The sequence below is a fragment of the Myxine glutinosa genome, unplaced genomic scaffold (genome assembly GCF_964187855.1).
Source record: "Myxine glutinosa unplaced genomic scaffold, kmMyxGlut1.1 SCAFFOLD_1044, whole genome shotgun sequence".
Taxonomy (NCBI): domain Eukaryota; kingdom Metazoa; phylum Chordata; class Myxini; order Myxiniformes; family Myxinidae; genus Myxine; species Myxine glutinosa.
In genome coordinates, this window is record NW_027617139.1 from 125,001 (window position 1) to 143,793 (window position 18,793).

The 18,793-nt window shown below is 45.2% G+C and overlaps 1 protein-coding gene across 1 annotated transcript in view; it reads right to left on the reverse strand.

Moving 5' to 3' along the window:
• Nucleotides 1-12,407, reverse strand: part of RNF166 (ring finger protein 166) — a gene marked incomplete at its 5' end in the record, with an annotated part of 124,544 nt that extends 112,137 nt beyond the window's left edge. The window contains 2 exon segments of the mRNA XM_078769068.1: nucleotides 6,419-6,523; nucleotides 12,251-12,407. Of these exon segments, the coding sequence (XP_078625194.1) occupies nucleotides 6,419-6,523; nucleotides 12,251-12,407 (262 nt within the window).
• Between the last annotated feature and the right edge of the window lie 6,386 nt (nucleotides 12,408-18,793).

Sequence of the window (18,793 nt, forward strand, 5' to 3'; positions counted from 1 at the left end):
GTGTTAAGGTTAAACACACCATTAAACACACACCATTTGAGTGTTGGTGTTAAGGTTAAACACACCATTAAACACACACCATTTGAGTGTTGGTGTGAAGGTTAAACACACACCATTTGAGTGTTGGTGTTAAGGTTAAACACACCATTAAACACACACCACTTGTGTGTTGGTGTTAAGGTTAAATACACCATTAAACACACACCATTTGAGTGTTGGTGTTAAGGTTAAACACACCATTAAACACACACCATTTGAGTGTTGGTGTTAAGGTTAAACACACCATTAAACACACACCATTTGAGTGTTGGTGTTAAGGTTAAACACACCATTAAACACACACCATTTGAGTGTTGGTGTTAAGGTTAAACACACCATTAAACATACACCATTTGAGTGTTGGTGTTAAGGTTAAACACACCATTAAACACACACCACTTGTGTGTTGGTGTTAAGGTTAAATACACCATTAAACATACACCATTTGAGTGTTGGTGTTAAGGTTAAACACACCATTAAACACACACCATTTGAGTGTTGGTGTTAAGGTTAAACACACCATTAAACACACACCATTTGAGTGTTGGTGTTAAGGTTAAACACACCATTAAACACACACCACTTGTGTGTTGGTGTTAAGGTTAAATACACCATTAAACATACACCATTTGAGTGTTGGTGTTAAGGTTAAACACACTATTAAACATACACCATTTGAGTGTTGGTGTTAAGGTTAAACACACCATTAAACACACACCACTTGTGTGTTGGTGTTAAGGTTAAATACACCATTAAACATACACCATTTGAGTGTTGGTGTTAAGGTTAAACACACCATTAAACAGATACCATTTGAGTGTTGGTGTTAAGGTTAAACACACCATTAAACATACACCATTTGAGTGTTGGTGTTAAGGTTAAACACACCATTAAACACACACCATTTGAGTGTTGGTGTTAAGGTTAAACACACCATTAAACATACACCATTTGAGTGTTGGTGTTAAGGTTAAACACACCATTAAACATACACCATTTGAGTGTTGGTGTTAAGGTTAAACACACCATTAAACATACACCATTTGAGTGTTGGTGTTAAGGTTAAACACACCATTAAACATACACCATTTGAGTGTTGGTGTTAAGGTTAAACACACCATTAAACATATACCATTTGAGTGTTGGTGTTAAGGTTAAATGCACCATTAAACATATACCATTTGAGTGTTGGTGTTAAGGTTAAACACACCATTAAACATATACCATTTGAGTGTTGGTGTTATGGTTAAACACCCATTAAACATATACCATTTGAGTGTTGGTGTTAAGGTTAAACACACCATTAAACATATACCATTTGAGTGTTGGTGTTATGGTTAAACACCCATTAAACATATACCATTTGAGTGTTGGTGTTATGGTTAAACACCCATTAAACATATACCATTTGAGTGTTGGTGTTATAGTTAAACACACCATTAAACATATACCATTTGAGTGTTGGTGTTATGGTTAAACACCCATTAAACATATACCATTTGAGTGTTGGTGTTAAGGTTAAACACACCATTAAACATACACCATTTGAGTGTTGGTGTTAAGGTTAAACACACCATTAAACATATACCATTTGAGTGTTGGTGTTAAGGTTAAACACACCATTAAACATATACCATTTGAGTGTTGGTGTTAAGGTTAAACACACCATTAAACATACACCATTTGAGTGTTGGTGTTAAGGTTAAACACACCATTAAACATATACCATTTGAGTGTTGGTGTTAAGGTTAAACACACCATTAAACATACACCATTTGAGTGTTGGTGTTAAGGTTAAACACACCATTAAACATACACCATTTGAGTGTTGGTGTTAAGGTTAAACACACCATTAAACATATACCATTTGAGTGTTGGTGTTATGGTTAAACACCCATTAAACATATACCATTTGAGTGTTGGTGTTATGGTTAAACACACCATTAAACATATACCATTTGAGTGTTGGTGTTAAGGTTAAACACACCATTAAACATACACCATTTGAGTGTTGGTGTTAAGGTTAAACACACCATTAAACATATACCATTTGAGTGTTGGTGTTAAGGTTAAACACACCATTAAACATATGCCATTTGAGTGTTGGTGTTAAGGTTAAACACACCATTAAACATACACCATTTGAGTGTTGGTGTTAAGGTTAAACACACCATTAAACATACACCATTTGAGTGTTGGTGTTAAGGTTAAACACACCATTAAACATACACCATTTGAGTGTTGGTGTTAAGGTTAAACGCACCATTAAACATACACCATTTGAGTGTTGGTGTTAAGGTTAAACACACCATTAAACATACACCATTTGAGTGTTGGTGTTAAGGTTAAACACACCATTAAACATACACAATTTGAGTGTTGGTGTTAAGGTTAAACACACCATTAAACATACACCATTTGAGTGTTGGTGTTAAGGTTAAATACACCATCAAACATATACCATTTGAGTGTTGGTGTTAAGGTTAAATACACCATTAAACATATACCATTTGAGTGTTGGTGTTAAGGTTAAACACACCATTAAACATACACCATTTGAGTGTTGGTGTTAAGGTTAAATACACCATTAAACATACACCATTTGAGTGTTGGTGTTAAGGTTAAACACACCATTAAACATACACCATTTGAGTGTTGGTGTTAAGGTTAAACACACCATTAAACATATACCATTTGAGTGTTGGTGTTAAGGTTAAACACACCATTAAACATACACCATTTGAGTGTTGGTGTTAAGGTTAAATACACCATTAAACAGATACCATTTGAGTGTTGGTGTTAAGGTTAAACACACCATTAAACATATACCATTTGAGTGTTGGTGTTAAGGTTAAACACACCATTAAACATACACCATTTGAGTGTTGGTGTTAAGGTTAAATACACCATTAAACATACACCATTTGAGTGTTGGTGTTAAGGTTAAACACACCATTAAACATACACCATTTGAGTGTTGGTGTTAAGGTTAAACACACCATTAAACATATACCATTTGAGTGTTGGTGTTAAGGTTAAACACACCATTAAACATACACCATTTGAGTGTTGGTGTTAAGGTTAAACACACCATTAAACATATACCATTTGAGTGTTGGTGTTAAGGTTAAACACACCATTAAACATATACCATTTGAGTGTTGGTGTTAAGGTTAAACACACCATTAAACATATACCATTTGAGTGTTGGTGTTAAGGTTAAACACACCATTAAACATACACCATTTGAGTGTTGGTGTTAAGGTTAAACACACCATTAAACATATACCATTTGAGTGTTGGTGTTAAGGTTAAACACACCATTAAACATACACCATTTGAGTGTTGGTGTTAAGGTTAAACACACCATTAAACATATACCATTTGAGTGTTGGTGTTAAGGTTAAACACACCATTAAACATATACCATTTGAGTGTTGGTGTTAAGGTTAAACACACCATTAAACATATACCATTTGAGTGTTGGTGTTAAGGTTAAATACACCATTAAACATATACCATTTGAGTGTTGGTGTTAAGGTTAAACACACCATTAAACATACACCATTTGAGTGTTGGTGTTAAGGTTAAACACACCATTAAACATATACCATTTGAGTGTTGGTGTTAAGGTTAAACACACCATTAAACATACACCATTTGAGTGTTGGTGTTAAGGTTAAATACACCATTAAACATATACCATTTGAGTGTTGGTGTTAAGGTTAAACACACCATTAAACATATACCATTTGAGTGTTGGTGTTAAGGTTAAACACACCATTAAACATATACCATTTGAGTGTTGGTGTTAAGGTTAAACACACCATTAAACATATACCATTTGAGTGTTGGTGTTAAGGTTAAACACCTATTAAACATACACCATTTGAGTGTTGGGTACACCATTTGAGTGTTGGTGTTAAGGTTAAATACACCATTAAACATACACCATTTGAGTGTTGGTGTTAAGGTTAAACACACCATTAAACATATACCATTTGAGTGTTGGTGTTAAGGTTAAACACACCATTAAACATACACCATTTGAGTGTTGGTGTTAAGGTTAAATACACCATTAAACATACACCATTTGAGTGTTGGTGTCAAGGTTAAACACACCATTAAACATATACCATTTGAGTGTTGGTGTTAAGGTTAAACACACCATTAAACATACACCATTTGAGTGTTGGTGTTAAGGTTAAATACACCATTAAACAGATACCATTTGAGTGTTGGTGTTAAGGTTAAACACACCATTAAACATATACCATTTGAGTGTTGGTGTTAAGGTTAAACACACCATTAAACATACACCATTTGAGTGTTGGTGTTAAGGTTAAACACACCATTAAACATACACCATTTGAGTGTTGGTGTTAAGGTTAAATACACCATTAAACAGATACCATTTGAGTGTTGATGTTAAGGTTAAACACACCATTAAACATACACCATTTGAGTGTTGGTGTTAAAGTTAAACACACCATTAAACATATACCATTTGAGTGTTGGTGTTAAGGTTAAACACACCATTAAACATATACCATTTGAGTGTTGGTGTTAAGGTTAAACACACCATTAAACATACACCATTTGAGTGTTGGTGTTAAGGTTAAACACACCATTAAACATATACCATTTGAGTGTTGGTATTAAGGTTAAACACACCATTAAACATACACCATTTGAGTGTTGGTGTTAAGGTTAAACACACCATTAAACACACACCATTTGAGTGTTGGTATTAAGGTTAAACACACCATTAAACATATACCATTTGAGTGTTGGTATTAAGGTTAAACACACCATTAAACATATACCATTTGAGTGTTGGTATTAAGGTTAAACACACCATTAAACATACACCATTTGAGTGTTGGTGTTAAGGTTAAACACACCATTAAACATATACCATTTGAGTGTTGGTATTAAGGTTAAACACACCATTACACAGATACCATTTGAGTGTTGGTGTTAAAGTTAAACACACCATTAAACATATACCATTTGAGTGTTGGTGTTAAGGTTAAACACACCATTAAACATATACCATTTGAGTGTTGGTGTTAAGGTTAAACACACCATTAAACATACACCATTTGAGTGTTGGTGTTAAGGTTAAACACACCATTAAACACACACCATTTGAGTGTTGGTATTAAGGTTAAACACACCATTAAACATATACCATTTGAGTGTTGGTATTAAGGTTAAACACACCATTAAACATACACCATTTGAGTGTTGGTGTTAAGGTTAAACACACCATTAAACATATACCATTTGAGTGTTGGTATTAAGGTGAAACACACCATTAAACATATACCATTTGAGTGTTGGTGTTAAGGTTAAACACACCATTAAACATACACCATTTGAGTGTTGGTGTTAAGGTTAAACACACCATTAAACACACACCATTTGAGTGTTGGTATTAAGGTTAAACACACCATTAAACATATACCATTTGAGTGCTGGTATTAAGGTTAAACACACCATTAAACATATACCATTTGAGTGTTGATATTAAGGTTAAACACACCATTAAACATACACCATTTGAGTGTTGGTGTTAAGGTTAAACACACCATTAAACATATACCATTTGAGTGTTGGTATTAAGGTTAAACACACCATTAAACAGATACCATTTGAGTGTTGGTGTTAAGGTTAAACACACCATTAAACATACACCATTTGAGTGTTGGTGTTAAGGTTAAACACACCATTAAACATATACCATTTGAGTGTTGGTATTAAGGTTAAACACACCATTAAACATACACCATTTGAGTGTTGGTGTTAAGGTTAAACACACCATTAAACATACACCATTTGAGTGTTGGTGTAAAGGTTAAACACACCATTAAACACACACCACTTGTGTGTTGGTGTTAAGGTTAAACACACCATTAAACACACACCACTTGTGTGTTGGTGTTAAGGGTAAACACACCATTAAACACACACCACTTGTGTGTTGGTGTTAAGGTTAAACACCCCATTAAACACACACCATTTGTATGTTGGTGTTAAGGTTAAACACACCATTAAACACACACCATTTGTGTGTTGGTGTTAAGGTTAAACACATCATTAAACACACACCATTTGTGTGTTGGTGTTAAGGTTAAACACACCATTAAACACACACCATTTGAGTGTTGGTGTTAACGTTAAACACACCATTAAACACACACCATTTGAGTGTTGGTGTTAAGGTTAAACACACCATTAAACATACACCATTTGTGTGTTGGTGTTATCAAGGTTAAACACACCATTAAACATACACCATTTGAGTGTTGGTGTTAAGGTTAAACACACCATTAAACATATACCATTTGAGTGTTGGTGTTAAGGTTAAACACACCATTAAACATACACCATTTGAGTGTTGGTGTTTGTTGTGAAAATCAACCAAATCCACAACTCGTCCCATAGATAGGTTTAATTTCAATTTGATCGTAACATCATCCTGTAAAATACACCATGCAACATATATGTCAGGATCAAGGCATCATATGAGAAAGATTGGATATATCAGTCAATGCAAGCAAGCCTAGAATATAAGTGGGTACGTACCATTCAATTCTACATGTCATTGTATAAAGTCGCAGGAGTGGCCTCGAGTCGCGGACGTCCCGAGGTCTTATAGACACCGCCCAGTGGTTTAAGTGAGCGTCACACCTGGGTTCAACTTACATTTTCACCACATTCTCCCCGCCGTTAGAACTATGCTGCCACTAGGCAGGAAGCGAGCGCGCGTCAGCGTTAATGGGTAGAGGAAGTCATTATATCATTATTAGGGTGTCAAAGAAATATCCCTATTGATTCTTGTCTTTGCGCCATTGTGTTATGTTTCGCACACTGTCAAAGCGTCTTTAGGGCTTCCTGGAAAGCGCTATACGAAACAAATCCATTATCAGTAGTACAGGTCAGTCGGTCCATCCGTAGAGGTCAGTGTGGCGAATTACCCTGCCAGCACAGGTTCGGAAACTACCGGGTACGACGTCCCCAAATCCGGAGTCCCCTGCTTCGGAGTAGCCGCTGGAGGCAGGTGTCGGAGGGGCACCTCAGTGCCCTCACCGCTTCAGGCAGGGGTGTATCAGGCGAAGGGAGAGACGGCAGATGTTCTCTAGGCGCACTCATAGCCTGGTTAGCAAACATGTCCGATACTGGCAGACGATGAGCCTGTGGGTCACAATAGTCTAGTCTCACAGGCCTATGTGCTGGATAAGGTGTACCTTTTCGATTACATAAGGTGTACCTTGCACGTAAGGTGTACCTTGTCGAAGAGCGAATGTCCATTCGTCGCAATGCAACACATTACAGGAAGATGTGTCGATGTGGAAGATGTGTAAATCAGTAAGCCTCTTTACAGTAAGCTGTAACAGTAAGTAAGATTACATGACAGGAGGCCATGACAGTGTAAGTCAATTAGAGTAAGTCTGTACCGGCCTAGGAGTTGTAACAGTAAGTAAGATTACATGACAGGAGGCCATTACAGTAAGTCCATTACAGTAAGTCCGTCCCGGCCTAGGAGTTGTAACAGTAAGTAAGATTACATGACAGGAGGCCATTACAGTAAGTCCATTACAGTAAGTCCGTACCTGCCTTGGCTCCCAAGGGTACATGGTCGATCCACGTTAGATCCATGTCATGGAATTGCCGAGGGAGAGAACCGACGAGAGCCATAACGAGAGTTACGCGATACCCCGGAGTCCCCCCTGTTTTGAAATCACGAGACTCGAGCGCCCTCTGACGGCAGCGCGTACTCACAAGCTCCGGCAAATAGGTTTACAAGCAAAACGTATGCCACGAGTGCCCTCCGAAGGCTGCCCGAACGACCGGCACGGCAGATTACGACGACGCACAAAACGACCGAAATGCCCCTTCCCAGGGAAGCGCGCAGAATCTCCCGACCTGCAGCACAGCGCTCAGAGGATCGGAGAAGATCGGCTATACCGGCTACCGGCTACCGAGAGAACGTCCCGGATGGATTGTCCATCCATGGCCCGTTCGGCTATACCACCGGCTATACCGGCTACCGAGAGAACGTCCCGGATGGATTGTCCATCCATGGCCCGTTCGGCTATACCGGCTTCCGAGAGAACGGGATTGTCCATCCATGGCCCGTTCGGCCATACCGACTACCGAGAGAACGGGATTGTCCATCCATGGCCCGTTCGGCCATACCGGCTACCGAGAGACGTCCCGGAGGGATTGTATCCATGGCCCGTCCTATTGACTACGCGGCGATACCGGCTATACCGGCTACCGTCCCGGAGGGATTGTCCCGGAGGGATTGAGAAAACGTCGAGGTCGAGAAATGGAAAATGTCCCGGATGGATCGGCCATCCATGATGGTCCATCCATGGCCCGGATGGATGGATCGACATCCAAGAGGATGGCCCGGATGGATGGATCGACATCCAAGAGGATGGCCCGGATGGATGGGGCCCGGATGGATGGATCGACATCCAAGAGGATGGCCCGGATGGATGGGGCCCGGATGGATGGATCGACATCCAAGAGGATGGCCCGGATGGATGGATCGACATCCAAGAGGATGGCCCGGATGGATGGATCGATGGATGGATCGACATCCAAGAGGATGGATGGATGGGGCCCGGATGGATGGATCGACATCCAAGAGGATGGCCCGGATGGATGGACCATCATCTCACCCCCTCACTCATCCATCCCCGCCCCCCCCCCCCCCGTTGTGAAGTGTGAGATAACAGCCGCGCACCGCGCACCGAAGTCAAGCGACCTTCACAGTCTGGGTCAAAGGGAACGCAATCAGGCAGCGGCCGGGCGAGGCGTCTCGCAGTCTCGAAATGTGTGGAGGCGAGCCAAGAGACGTGTCCTAGAAGCAACAAGCCCAGAGTCAAGGGCGATCCGGCGGGCCGGTACCCACGTGGCTTGCTCAGGAGACGAGGGAGTCGGGCGCAACGCTCAATGTTACCGTGTCAGGGGGTCACCGTGCACCCCCAAATGCCCCGTGCCTTGTCGATTAACGGCATAAGTCCTCGATGTTGGCTAGTCGCCCTCGAAGGCCGCCACGTTATGACACGCACTTTCGGGCAGGGCGGTCAGATTGAGTATTTCTGCTATCTGTAGAGGTACCCAGGTAGACGAACTCAGGTAGACGTACTCTGATGACGCAAGCGCGGGAAGCAGTTAATGGCGCTGTAGAGCAAACGCGTGATTTAGTCGATGACGTCATCAATTGGTTCGGGCGCGTGCGGGCGGGTTTTGATGGCGAGTTCCAGCTGAGCGGTATCCCCAGACGGAGTAGAGTAGTACACCGAAATCTATAGTCTCGCGTCCATTGGGCAGCAGCATTCGAGCGGGCTCGAGATTGGTGTACGGAATACGAACCCGGCCGACGAGTGAAATGTATTACCTAGGGCGCACCGCGTACGAGGGAAACCGAAAGTTGAGCTCGGCCCGTTGAACCAGTGCGGCTTCGCCGAGTCGAGAGGGCGAGCACGCCGAGTCGAGAGGGCGAGCATGCTTGGCAGCGATAAACTGCACGACCTGAAGTAGCGTCTCGTTTGTTTAGCTGTCGGGTCAAAGGATCGAATACATATCACGCCCTGAAGTAGCGTCTCGTTTGTTTAGCTTTCGGGCCGTGTTTTGTCCGGAGTTTTAGTCATAGTTAGTCATAGAATACATATGGTATACGATCATCTATCATAAGCATAAGCCCGAGTGTCGTGAAAGGCTATGCAGGTCCCGCGCGACGTCCTTAGAAACTCATCCGTGCTGCGGCGAGTCCTCGAATGGTGCCAAGCGAGCCTCCATTGAGGCGATTCCGGGCAGCAGAGTTCGCCGGCCTCGTTAAGTAGCCACATGTAGGTGGGATTTCGACGAGCCGCGATCAGAATCGCCGGCCTCGCAGAGTGGTGCCCGCGAAAGGCGCAGTGCGCGATTTGCGCGTAGGAGGTGATTCCACCGAGCAGCGATTGGTCGGGTTGTGCCCGCGATGGGGCAGCGCGTGATTCGCGCGTAGGAGGTGATTCCGACGTGCAGCGATTGGAATCGCCGGCCTCGCAGAGTGGTGCCCGCGTTGGGCGCAGCGTGGCTTCGCGTAGGAGGAGGTGATTCCGAGCAGCGATCGGAGTCGTAGGCCTCACAGAGTAGTGCACGCGACGGGTGCAGCGTGCGGCGTCGCGTGGGAGGAGGTGATTCCGAGCAGCGATCGGAGTCGTAGGCCTCACGGAGTAGTGCACGCGACGGGTGCAGCGTGCGGCGTCGCGTTGGGAGGAGGTGATTCTGAGCAGCGATCGGAATCGTAGGTCTCACAGAGTAGTGCACGCGACGGGTGCAGCGCACGCGATTCGCCCGGGGAGGTGCTTCCGAGCAGCGATCGGTCGGGCACAGAGTAGTGCACGCGACGGGTGCGGCGTCGCGTAGGAGGAGGTGATTCCGAGCAGCGATCGGAATCGTAGGCCTCACAGAGTAGTGCACGCGACGGGTGCCGCGCGCGCGATTCGCGCGTGGAGGTGCTTCCGAGCGCGGCATGACAGTCAAGGGAGTCGTGAACACTCGCATGGTCATCTCATCTCGGGCCGAGGCACGCAAATCAGTTGGTTGGGCCGTCGGCTCCAAGCGGGTCCGTCGTTCCGACGGGGTTTCGGCCGCAGGACGTTGCCCAGTAGCATCGTTCTCCAGGCGTCTTGCCGGAGTCCGTCATGCCTGCTCCAGCGTTCGGGCCTCAGGAGAGCAGTTCGCGTTTTGACGACGCGGTCCCGCAAAAGGCTTGCGAGGTCCCCATCGCATCCGGTCCTTTCGAGGCAGACCGGCCTCGAGAGTAGTCGGAGCTCCGTAGCTGGAGCTAGCTCGACGGGTCCTCCGCCGGTCATTCTTCTCCGAGGTGGGCCTCGCAGGAGCGCGGAGAATGTCGGGAACGCTCGTCTGTGATCTGCGTTCATCCGGCCATCGCAAGACTCGTGTCCCGCCATTTCCGAAGATCATAATTGAAATTAAGTGTTGTGAAAATCAACCAAATCCACAACTCGTCCCATAGATAGGTTTAATTTCAATTAGATCGTAACATCATCCTGTAAAATACACCATGCAACATATATGTCAGGATCAAGGCATCATATGAGAAAGATTGGATATATCAGTCAATGCAAGCAAGCCTAGAATATAAGTGGGTACGTACCATTCAATTCTACATGTCATTGTATAAAGTCGCAGGAGTGGCCTCGAGTCGCGGACGTCCGGAGGTCTTATAGACACCGCCCAGTGGTTTAAGTGAGCGTCACACCTGGGTTCAACTTACATTTTCACCACAGTGTTAAGGTTAAACACACCATTAAACATACACCATTTGAGTGTTGGTGTTAAGGTTAAACACACCATTAAACATATACCATTTGAGTGTTGGTGTTAAGGTTAAACACACCATTAAACATCCACCATTTGAGTGTTGGTGTTAAGGTTAAACACACCATTAAACATACACCATTTGAGTGTTGGTGTTAAGGTTAAACACACCATTAAACATACACCATTTGAGTGTTGGTGTTATCAAGGTTAAACACACCATTTAATACACACCACCTGTGTGGTGGTGTTATCAAGGTTAAACACACCATTGAATACACACCACTTGTGTGTTGGTGTTATCAAGGTTAAACACACCATTTAATACACACCACTTGTGTGTTGGTGTTATCAAGGTTAAACACACCATTTAATACACACCACTTGTGTGTTGGTGTTATCAAGGTTAAAACACCATTGAATACACACCACTTGTGTGTTGGTGTTATCAAGGTTAAAGAGCACACTCCACGTGGATGTTGGTTTCATCATTAAGGCCACAGGTGTCCATTCTAGCAGGTTATTGGGACATGCCAGCAGGTTGTAAATGAACACCAGGATGAAGATTTTATGGTTTGTAGAAATAAAGGAAGTGTTAGTGACACACACACACACACACACACACACACACACACACACACACACACACACACACACACACACACACACACACACACACACACACACACCTGCCGATGAGGTTCTGTGGTGATGGCCAAACTGAACAAAATATGAGCCTCGAGTGTACATTTGGTTTTTTAAAAGATAAATATTACCTCTACCTCTATTTTCAGGTAAGTCGGTGCTCAGATACGATAGTTTATGTAGCCAAAAGTAAATACAAATAAATCAGAGCAATAACCTTTTTTCCACATGCTTGGCAAGGTGCTTTTGTGGTGTTGAGGTGTTTTTCCAGTGCTGTGGCACGTTGTAGACATTGCGGGTCAAAAGCAGAACGACAAAGGGCACAGACAGGTGCTGCCAAGGCCAGGTAGGGGTTTAAGCATTCCTCACAAAACCTGTGGGAGAGGAAAGGAAAGTGGTGCTCATCCGAGACATGGAGAAACACACACAATCATAAACACACACACACGTTTAATACCTTCCAGGTACGGTAGAAAGCTGAAAGTTTGCAAAATGATGCAACTTGAAGCCAAGAGGTCAGCGCAGGAACAAAAAACACAAAACAGTCGGAACATTTTCGTAAATGATAATATTTGTGACTAAGTCAGCTAGTGCAGACTCTATCTACACACTGCAGGTCATGTGACCCGGGACAATGCAGCTTACACTGGAACTGGTTGCTAGGCAACGGTAATATGTACCTCTTCCAGCTGTCACAACTACAATATATATAATTTAATGTTTTATTTATTATTTCATTTATTTAAATATTTGTTTATTTAAATAAATATTATTTTATTTAATTAAGTGTTTTTAATTCAATATTTTATTATTATATAATTATTCAATTTACTTAATTATTTATATTTGCCTTTGAACTCTCATTTTACAACAACTTCTATATCTATCTATATGTCTCTCATCTATTATGTGCTAAAGTATTGATATACAGGTATTTTAAATATTGCTGTTAGGAAGGACATAAAGAAGGGGAGGGATGGGTTGGAGGAACAGAAGAGGGAGGGAGGAAGTGGGTGGGGTGCAGAAAGGGATGAGTGCCTCAAGGGTGGGGGGAGAAGAATCAAGTGTGGAGGGAGAAGAGTGGGCAGAGGGGAGGAACGACTGGAGAAGGAGCTGGGTGTGTGCAAGAGCGCACACAGGATTATGATAACAGGCTGGGGTAGAGGGTCCAGCAAGTCAGCCAGGGCAGCGCTGCTGATTGATGACCTGAGCGTCCCAAATTAATCAAGATAGTACTGTAATGAAATTGTATTAAAGTTGAACCCAGGTGTTATGCTCTCTCCAACCACTGAGAGGCGTCTATAAGAACTCGGTCCAGTCATCGCTCCGGATCACTCCTGTGGCATTTAATCTGTGACAGCGTAGACTCGAATGGTGCATATATTTAGATGATCCAGGCTTGCTTGTACTGATTGATAATTGCTGGACTTCTCCTTGATTATATAATCCTGATATATTGCATGATCGTATTTTTACAGGATGTTGCCAGAGATCGAATTTTCATTAAACCTATTATTGGGACAATGTTGTGGATTTGACTTTCACTACAATTAATGAAAATTCGTCTCTTCGTCTTGAACGAGAACGAGACACGAACGAGAGCGACATGACGACACATAAGATGATCCAAGTGCCGATCTTCGGAGCAGACCCTCAGGAGGCGGACGCGGCCGCCGAACTGACACATTGGCTGAAAATCCTGGATAACCAATTCAAGGCTCAGGAAGCCGTCACCAATGAAACAAAACTCGAAGTGCTGCAAACAAAGGTACACCATACCGTGTACATGGCAATCGAACAATGTGAGACGTTCGATGCAGCTGTGGCTGAGCTGAAGCGTATTTACATAAAAAACGAAGCGTGGTCTATGCCCGACATTTGCTCGCAACACGACGACAACAGCCCACGGAGACTGTAGATCAATTTGCTCAAGAGCTCCGACGCCTGCTGAAGGAGAGTACCCCTGAGGTACGTACTCATGAACAAGTCTGTGATGACCTTGTTCGCGATTCTTTCGTCGCAGGACTTAGGTCCCCAGTCGTCAGACAGAGACTGCTTGAAGAAGCCGATTTGACACTAGCCGAAGCACTCCGGCTATCTCACGTGTATACCGAAGCACGGGAACAATCTGACGCGTATGAACGTCCATACGTCACTGCGGGGACATCTCGACAGACTCGACCGGAGAGAGCTACCGCCGAGGTCGTGGATGCAGCCTCGGCACCTCCGCCGGAATCGGAGACCCCGTCCACTCCCGAGGATCCCGATCCGGGCTTGACGGCGGCCGCTGCAGCTGGACCCAAGTCCGGAAGTAATGCTACGTGCTATTTCTGCGGGAATCGAAATCATCCCAGGTCAGTTTGCCCTGCTAAAAATGCGACGTGTCATTTGTGCTCAAAGCCGGGTCATTTTGCAAAAGTTTGCCGAGCGTCGCGGAGCAAACGAACCCGCTCGACGATGAATGTGCTCATCTCCAAGCCAGCGGTCCGAGCGGCGCGCCTCGACCGACTTTGATGGGGTTCGCCCCTCTCCGTGGGCCCCGAGCTGAGAGCTCGACCTTGGTGAGACTCGCCGTGCCGACTATACAAGTGGCGCAAACACGACAGTACACGGAGTGACCGTCCTTGGCCGGCATTCTTCCGACACCCTGCCAACTTCCGGGATCGGCCACCCGACCGGCTAATGTTGGCTTTGAAACTCCGCGCGTGGCACGAGCGCCCTCCGGAGGATGCACGTATGATCTACAAGCTACTGCAACGGCACAAAAGCTGGGAACTTCACGCGTGGCACGTGCACCCTCTGGAGGCGGCACGACTGGCCTACAAACGACTTCAATGGCACGAAAGACTTTAGCTGGCGTTGGATCCACACGCGAGGCACGAGCGCCTCGCCTTGACGACTCGATAACTACAGGTCCACCTGGCCTGGCTCGTGTTATCATCCCACTCATGATCGAGGGAATTTTTGCTAATGCTTTGATCGATACGGGATCCACGGATAGTTATGTTGATTTTCGACTTGTGCAGAATCATGGATGGCCGATTCTTGAGACAAGACGTCGAATCTTTATGGTCTCTCAGGGGCTATGGCTTAGCACAAAAGGGGAATGTCGACTGAAGCTTGTGATTAAGGGCCGAATGTTTCCGGATGTGCATCTAATGGTCTTACCAGCATCATGTGCAGAAGTTTTGCTCGGACATGATTTTCTCAAGCGACATGGGCGTTTGGAAATGGAATTTGGTGGTACTGATACGCTTGCTGTGTGTGCTCTTGCAGGGATGGAAATTGAGCCGCTGTCGCTGTTCCCCAATATGACCACGGACTGTACACCTGTAGCGGTTAAATCGTGACGCTACTCACGGGCAGACGCGCAATTCATTGCGGAAGAAACGGCCCTGCTACTAAAGGAAGGTATCATACAACCTAGTCGGTCGCCATGGCGGGCCCAAGTTCTGGTGGTACGAAGCGAAGTGCATCGCAAACGCATGGTAATCGAGTATTCGCAGACGATTAATCGGTTTACACAGCTGGATGCCTACCCCCTCCGGGGAATGGACTCCCTGGTCCGACAGGTGGCACAGTATTCGGTCTATAGCACTCTCGATCTGCGTAGTGCGTATCATCAAATCCCCATCTCCAAGGCCGATCGCATATATACAGCGTTTGAATCGGGTCAGAGGTTATACCAGTTCACCCGGCTACCCTTCGGGGTCACGAATGGGGTCCCTTGTTTTTTCAGAGGGCTATGGACGACCTCATCGCTAAGGAGAACTTGACCGATGTCTTTGTATATCTGGATAATCTCACGGTTTGCGGGTATGACCAGGAACATCATGATGTTAATCTGAAGCGCTTCCTCGAGGTCGCGCAGAGGTATCGCTTAACTATGAATGAGGCTAAATGTCGTTACTCTGCTCGCACAATAGATCTTCTGGGGTACACCGTGACCCACGGCTCTGTTGCTCCGGATAAGGAGCGTCTGTGACCCTTGCTCGCCATGGCCCCGCCCTGCGATCGTGCTTCGTGAAGCATGCTCTCGGGCTATTCGCTCATTATTCTAAGTGGGTACAAAATTTCTCCGCGAAACTCCGCCCACTTGTGGACTGCGAAACGTTCCCCATGAGCCTTGCCGCCAAGGCCGCTTTCCATGGCCTTAAGTCCGACATCGCTGGCGCCGCTGTGGCGACGATTGACGAAAGTAAATCTTTTGTTTTGGAAAGTGATGCGTCGGATCATGCGATAGCTGCAACTCTCTCCCAAGGGGGGTGCCCTGTGGCCTTCTTTTCGCGAACTCTCTCCTCCACTGAGCGGAGACATTCGTCTGTCAAAAAGGAGGCATATGCCATCGTCGAGTCGATTCGGCGTTGGCATTCCTATTTGCTCGGACGATGCTTCCAAATTATCATGGACCAACAAAGCGTTGCGTTTATGTACGACACCCAGCATGCTCAACGCATTAAGAATGAGAAAATTACTCGTTGGCGGATCAAACTCGCCGATTTCTGCTACACAATCAAATATCGCCCTGGGAGGGATAACCTGGTTGCCGACGCCTTATCGCGGCCGGCGACGTGTGCGAGTCTCATATCTTTTGAGGATCTGCACGCTTTGCACGACACCTTGTGCCATCCTGGGGTGACGCGTTTCGCTCATTTTGTGCGTAGTCGTAACTTGCCCTACTCGGTTGAAGATATTCGTCAGATCTGTCGCACTTGTTCTGTATGTGCTGAACTCAAACCGCGTTTTTACAACCCTCCTATGGGAACGCTGGTCCGAGCAACTAGGCAATGGGAGGATTTCAAAGGGCCACTGCCGGCGTCACCGGCATCGAGTAACTCTCGTTGCCTGCTCACAATCGTTGATGAGTTCTCAAGATTCCCTTTTGCTTTCCCGTGCGTAGATATGACAGCCGCCACGGTTATCCGGTGCCTGCAGAACTTGTTTTCTATGTATGGGAATCTGGCCTGCGTGCATACCGATCGAGGTGCGGTGTTCCTGTCCCAGGAGGTGAGGAACTTCTTACTCCAACATAATGTCGCTTCTAGCTATACCACTCCATAATGACCGCAGGTGAATGGACAGGTCGAACGCTTCAATGGTATTATATGGAGAGCCGTTATGCTGAGCCTTAAGTCCCTCGGCCGAGGCCTAGACAAGTGGGCTTGGTCGCTACTTGTGGCACTGAACTCGATCAGGACTTTACTGTGTACGGCTACCAATCAAACTCCCCACGAACGAATGTTTCATCGCCCAAGGAGTTCGGGTAGTACCCGATCTTTACCGAGTTGACTTGCAGAGCCGGGACCGGCTTACTTCAAACATGCGGTTCACATGAGTAAGTATGATCCACTAGTGGATAAGGTGCAAATACTCCAAGCTAATCCCGAGCATGCTCGTGTGCTGATGTCTGATGGACGCGAGTCAACTGTCTCCGTACGCCACCTGGCCCCTTGCGGGGACATCGACGAACCAATTTACGAGTCTATGGACTCTCCCGTTGCTCCGCCTGTGGAGTATCTGCTGGCCATCTCACCGCTAAATGCACCCCAACCTGTAGGTTCTGTGGTGCCACCTTCGTCACCTGACCTAGGCGGCTATTCTGATGCAGGGGACTCCGGTCTTGGGGATGTAGCACCCGGTAGTTTCCGGACCCGTGTCGGAAGGGAAATTCGTCGCCCCGATTGCTACGGATGGACCGACTGACATGGACGGACAATCGCTGCCCCTACTATTATGCTACTGCATGCTTGATTCCTGCCTTAGCGGAAGTGTAGTTTTACCGGCGGGGAGAATGTAATGAAATTGTATTTAAGTTGAACCCAGGTGTTATGCTCTCTCCAACCACTGAGAGGCGTCTATAAGAACTCGGTCCAGTCATCGCTCCGGATCACTCCTGTGGCATTTAATCTGTGACAGCGTAGACTCGAATGGTGCGTATATTTAGATTATCCAGGCTTGCTTGTACTGATTGATAATTGCTGGACTTCTCCTTGATTTTATAATCTATATATATAAAACACAGTTTGTGTGTGTGTGTGTGTGTGTGTGTGTGTGTGTGTGTAATGTTACCGATAGACTCCTAAACGGAGAGGCTCACGTGCTTGATATTTGGCATAGACATGGCCATTGAGCCTGGGAAGAACATGGCCTACCTAAAAAAAATTATTTCATAATATTTTTTTACCATATTTTTACCTCAGCGCATTTCAGCGAGGAATATTATACACGGCATCTGAGCCGGTGGCAGAGCAGAGCGCTGATTCGCTCAGAGCGATCATGTGATGTTCCATCCCCGCCGCTGTTACCGATAGACTCCTAAACGGAGAGGCTCACGTTCTTGATATTTGGCATAGACATGGCCATTGAGCCTGGGAAGAACATAGCCTACCTAAAAAAAACAAATTCATTATAAATCTTTACCATATTTTTACCTCAGCGCATTTCAGCGAGGAATATTATACACGGAATCTGAGGCAGTGGCAGAGCAGCGCGCTGATTCGCTCAGAGCGATCATGTGATGTTCCATCCCCGCCGCCAGACCATCTATATATATAAAACACAGTTTGTGTGTGTGTAATGTTACCGATAGACTCCTAAACGGAGAGGCTCACGTACTTGATATTTGGCACAGACATGGCCATTGAGCCTGGGAAGGACATGGCCTACCTAAAAATATTTGACGAGATCCATATTTTGTATTCATATTTACCTCAGCGCATTTCAGCGAAGAATATTATACACGGAATCTGAGCTGGTGGCA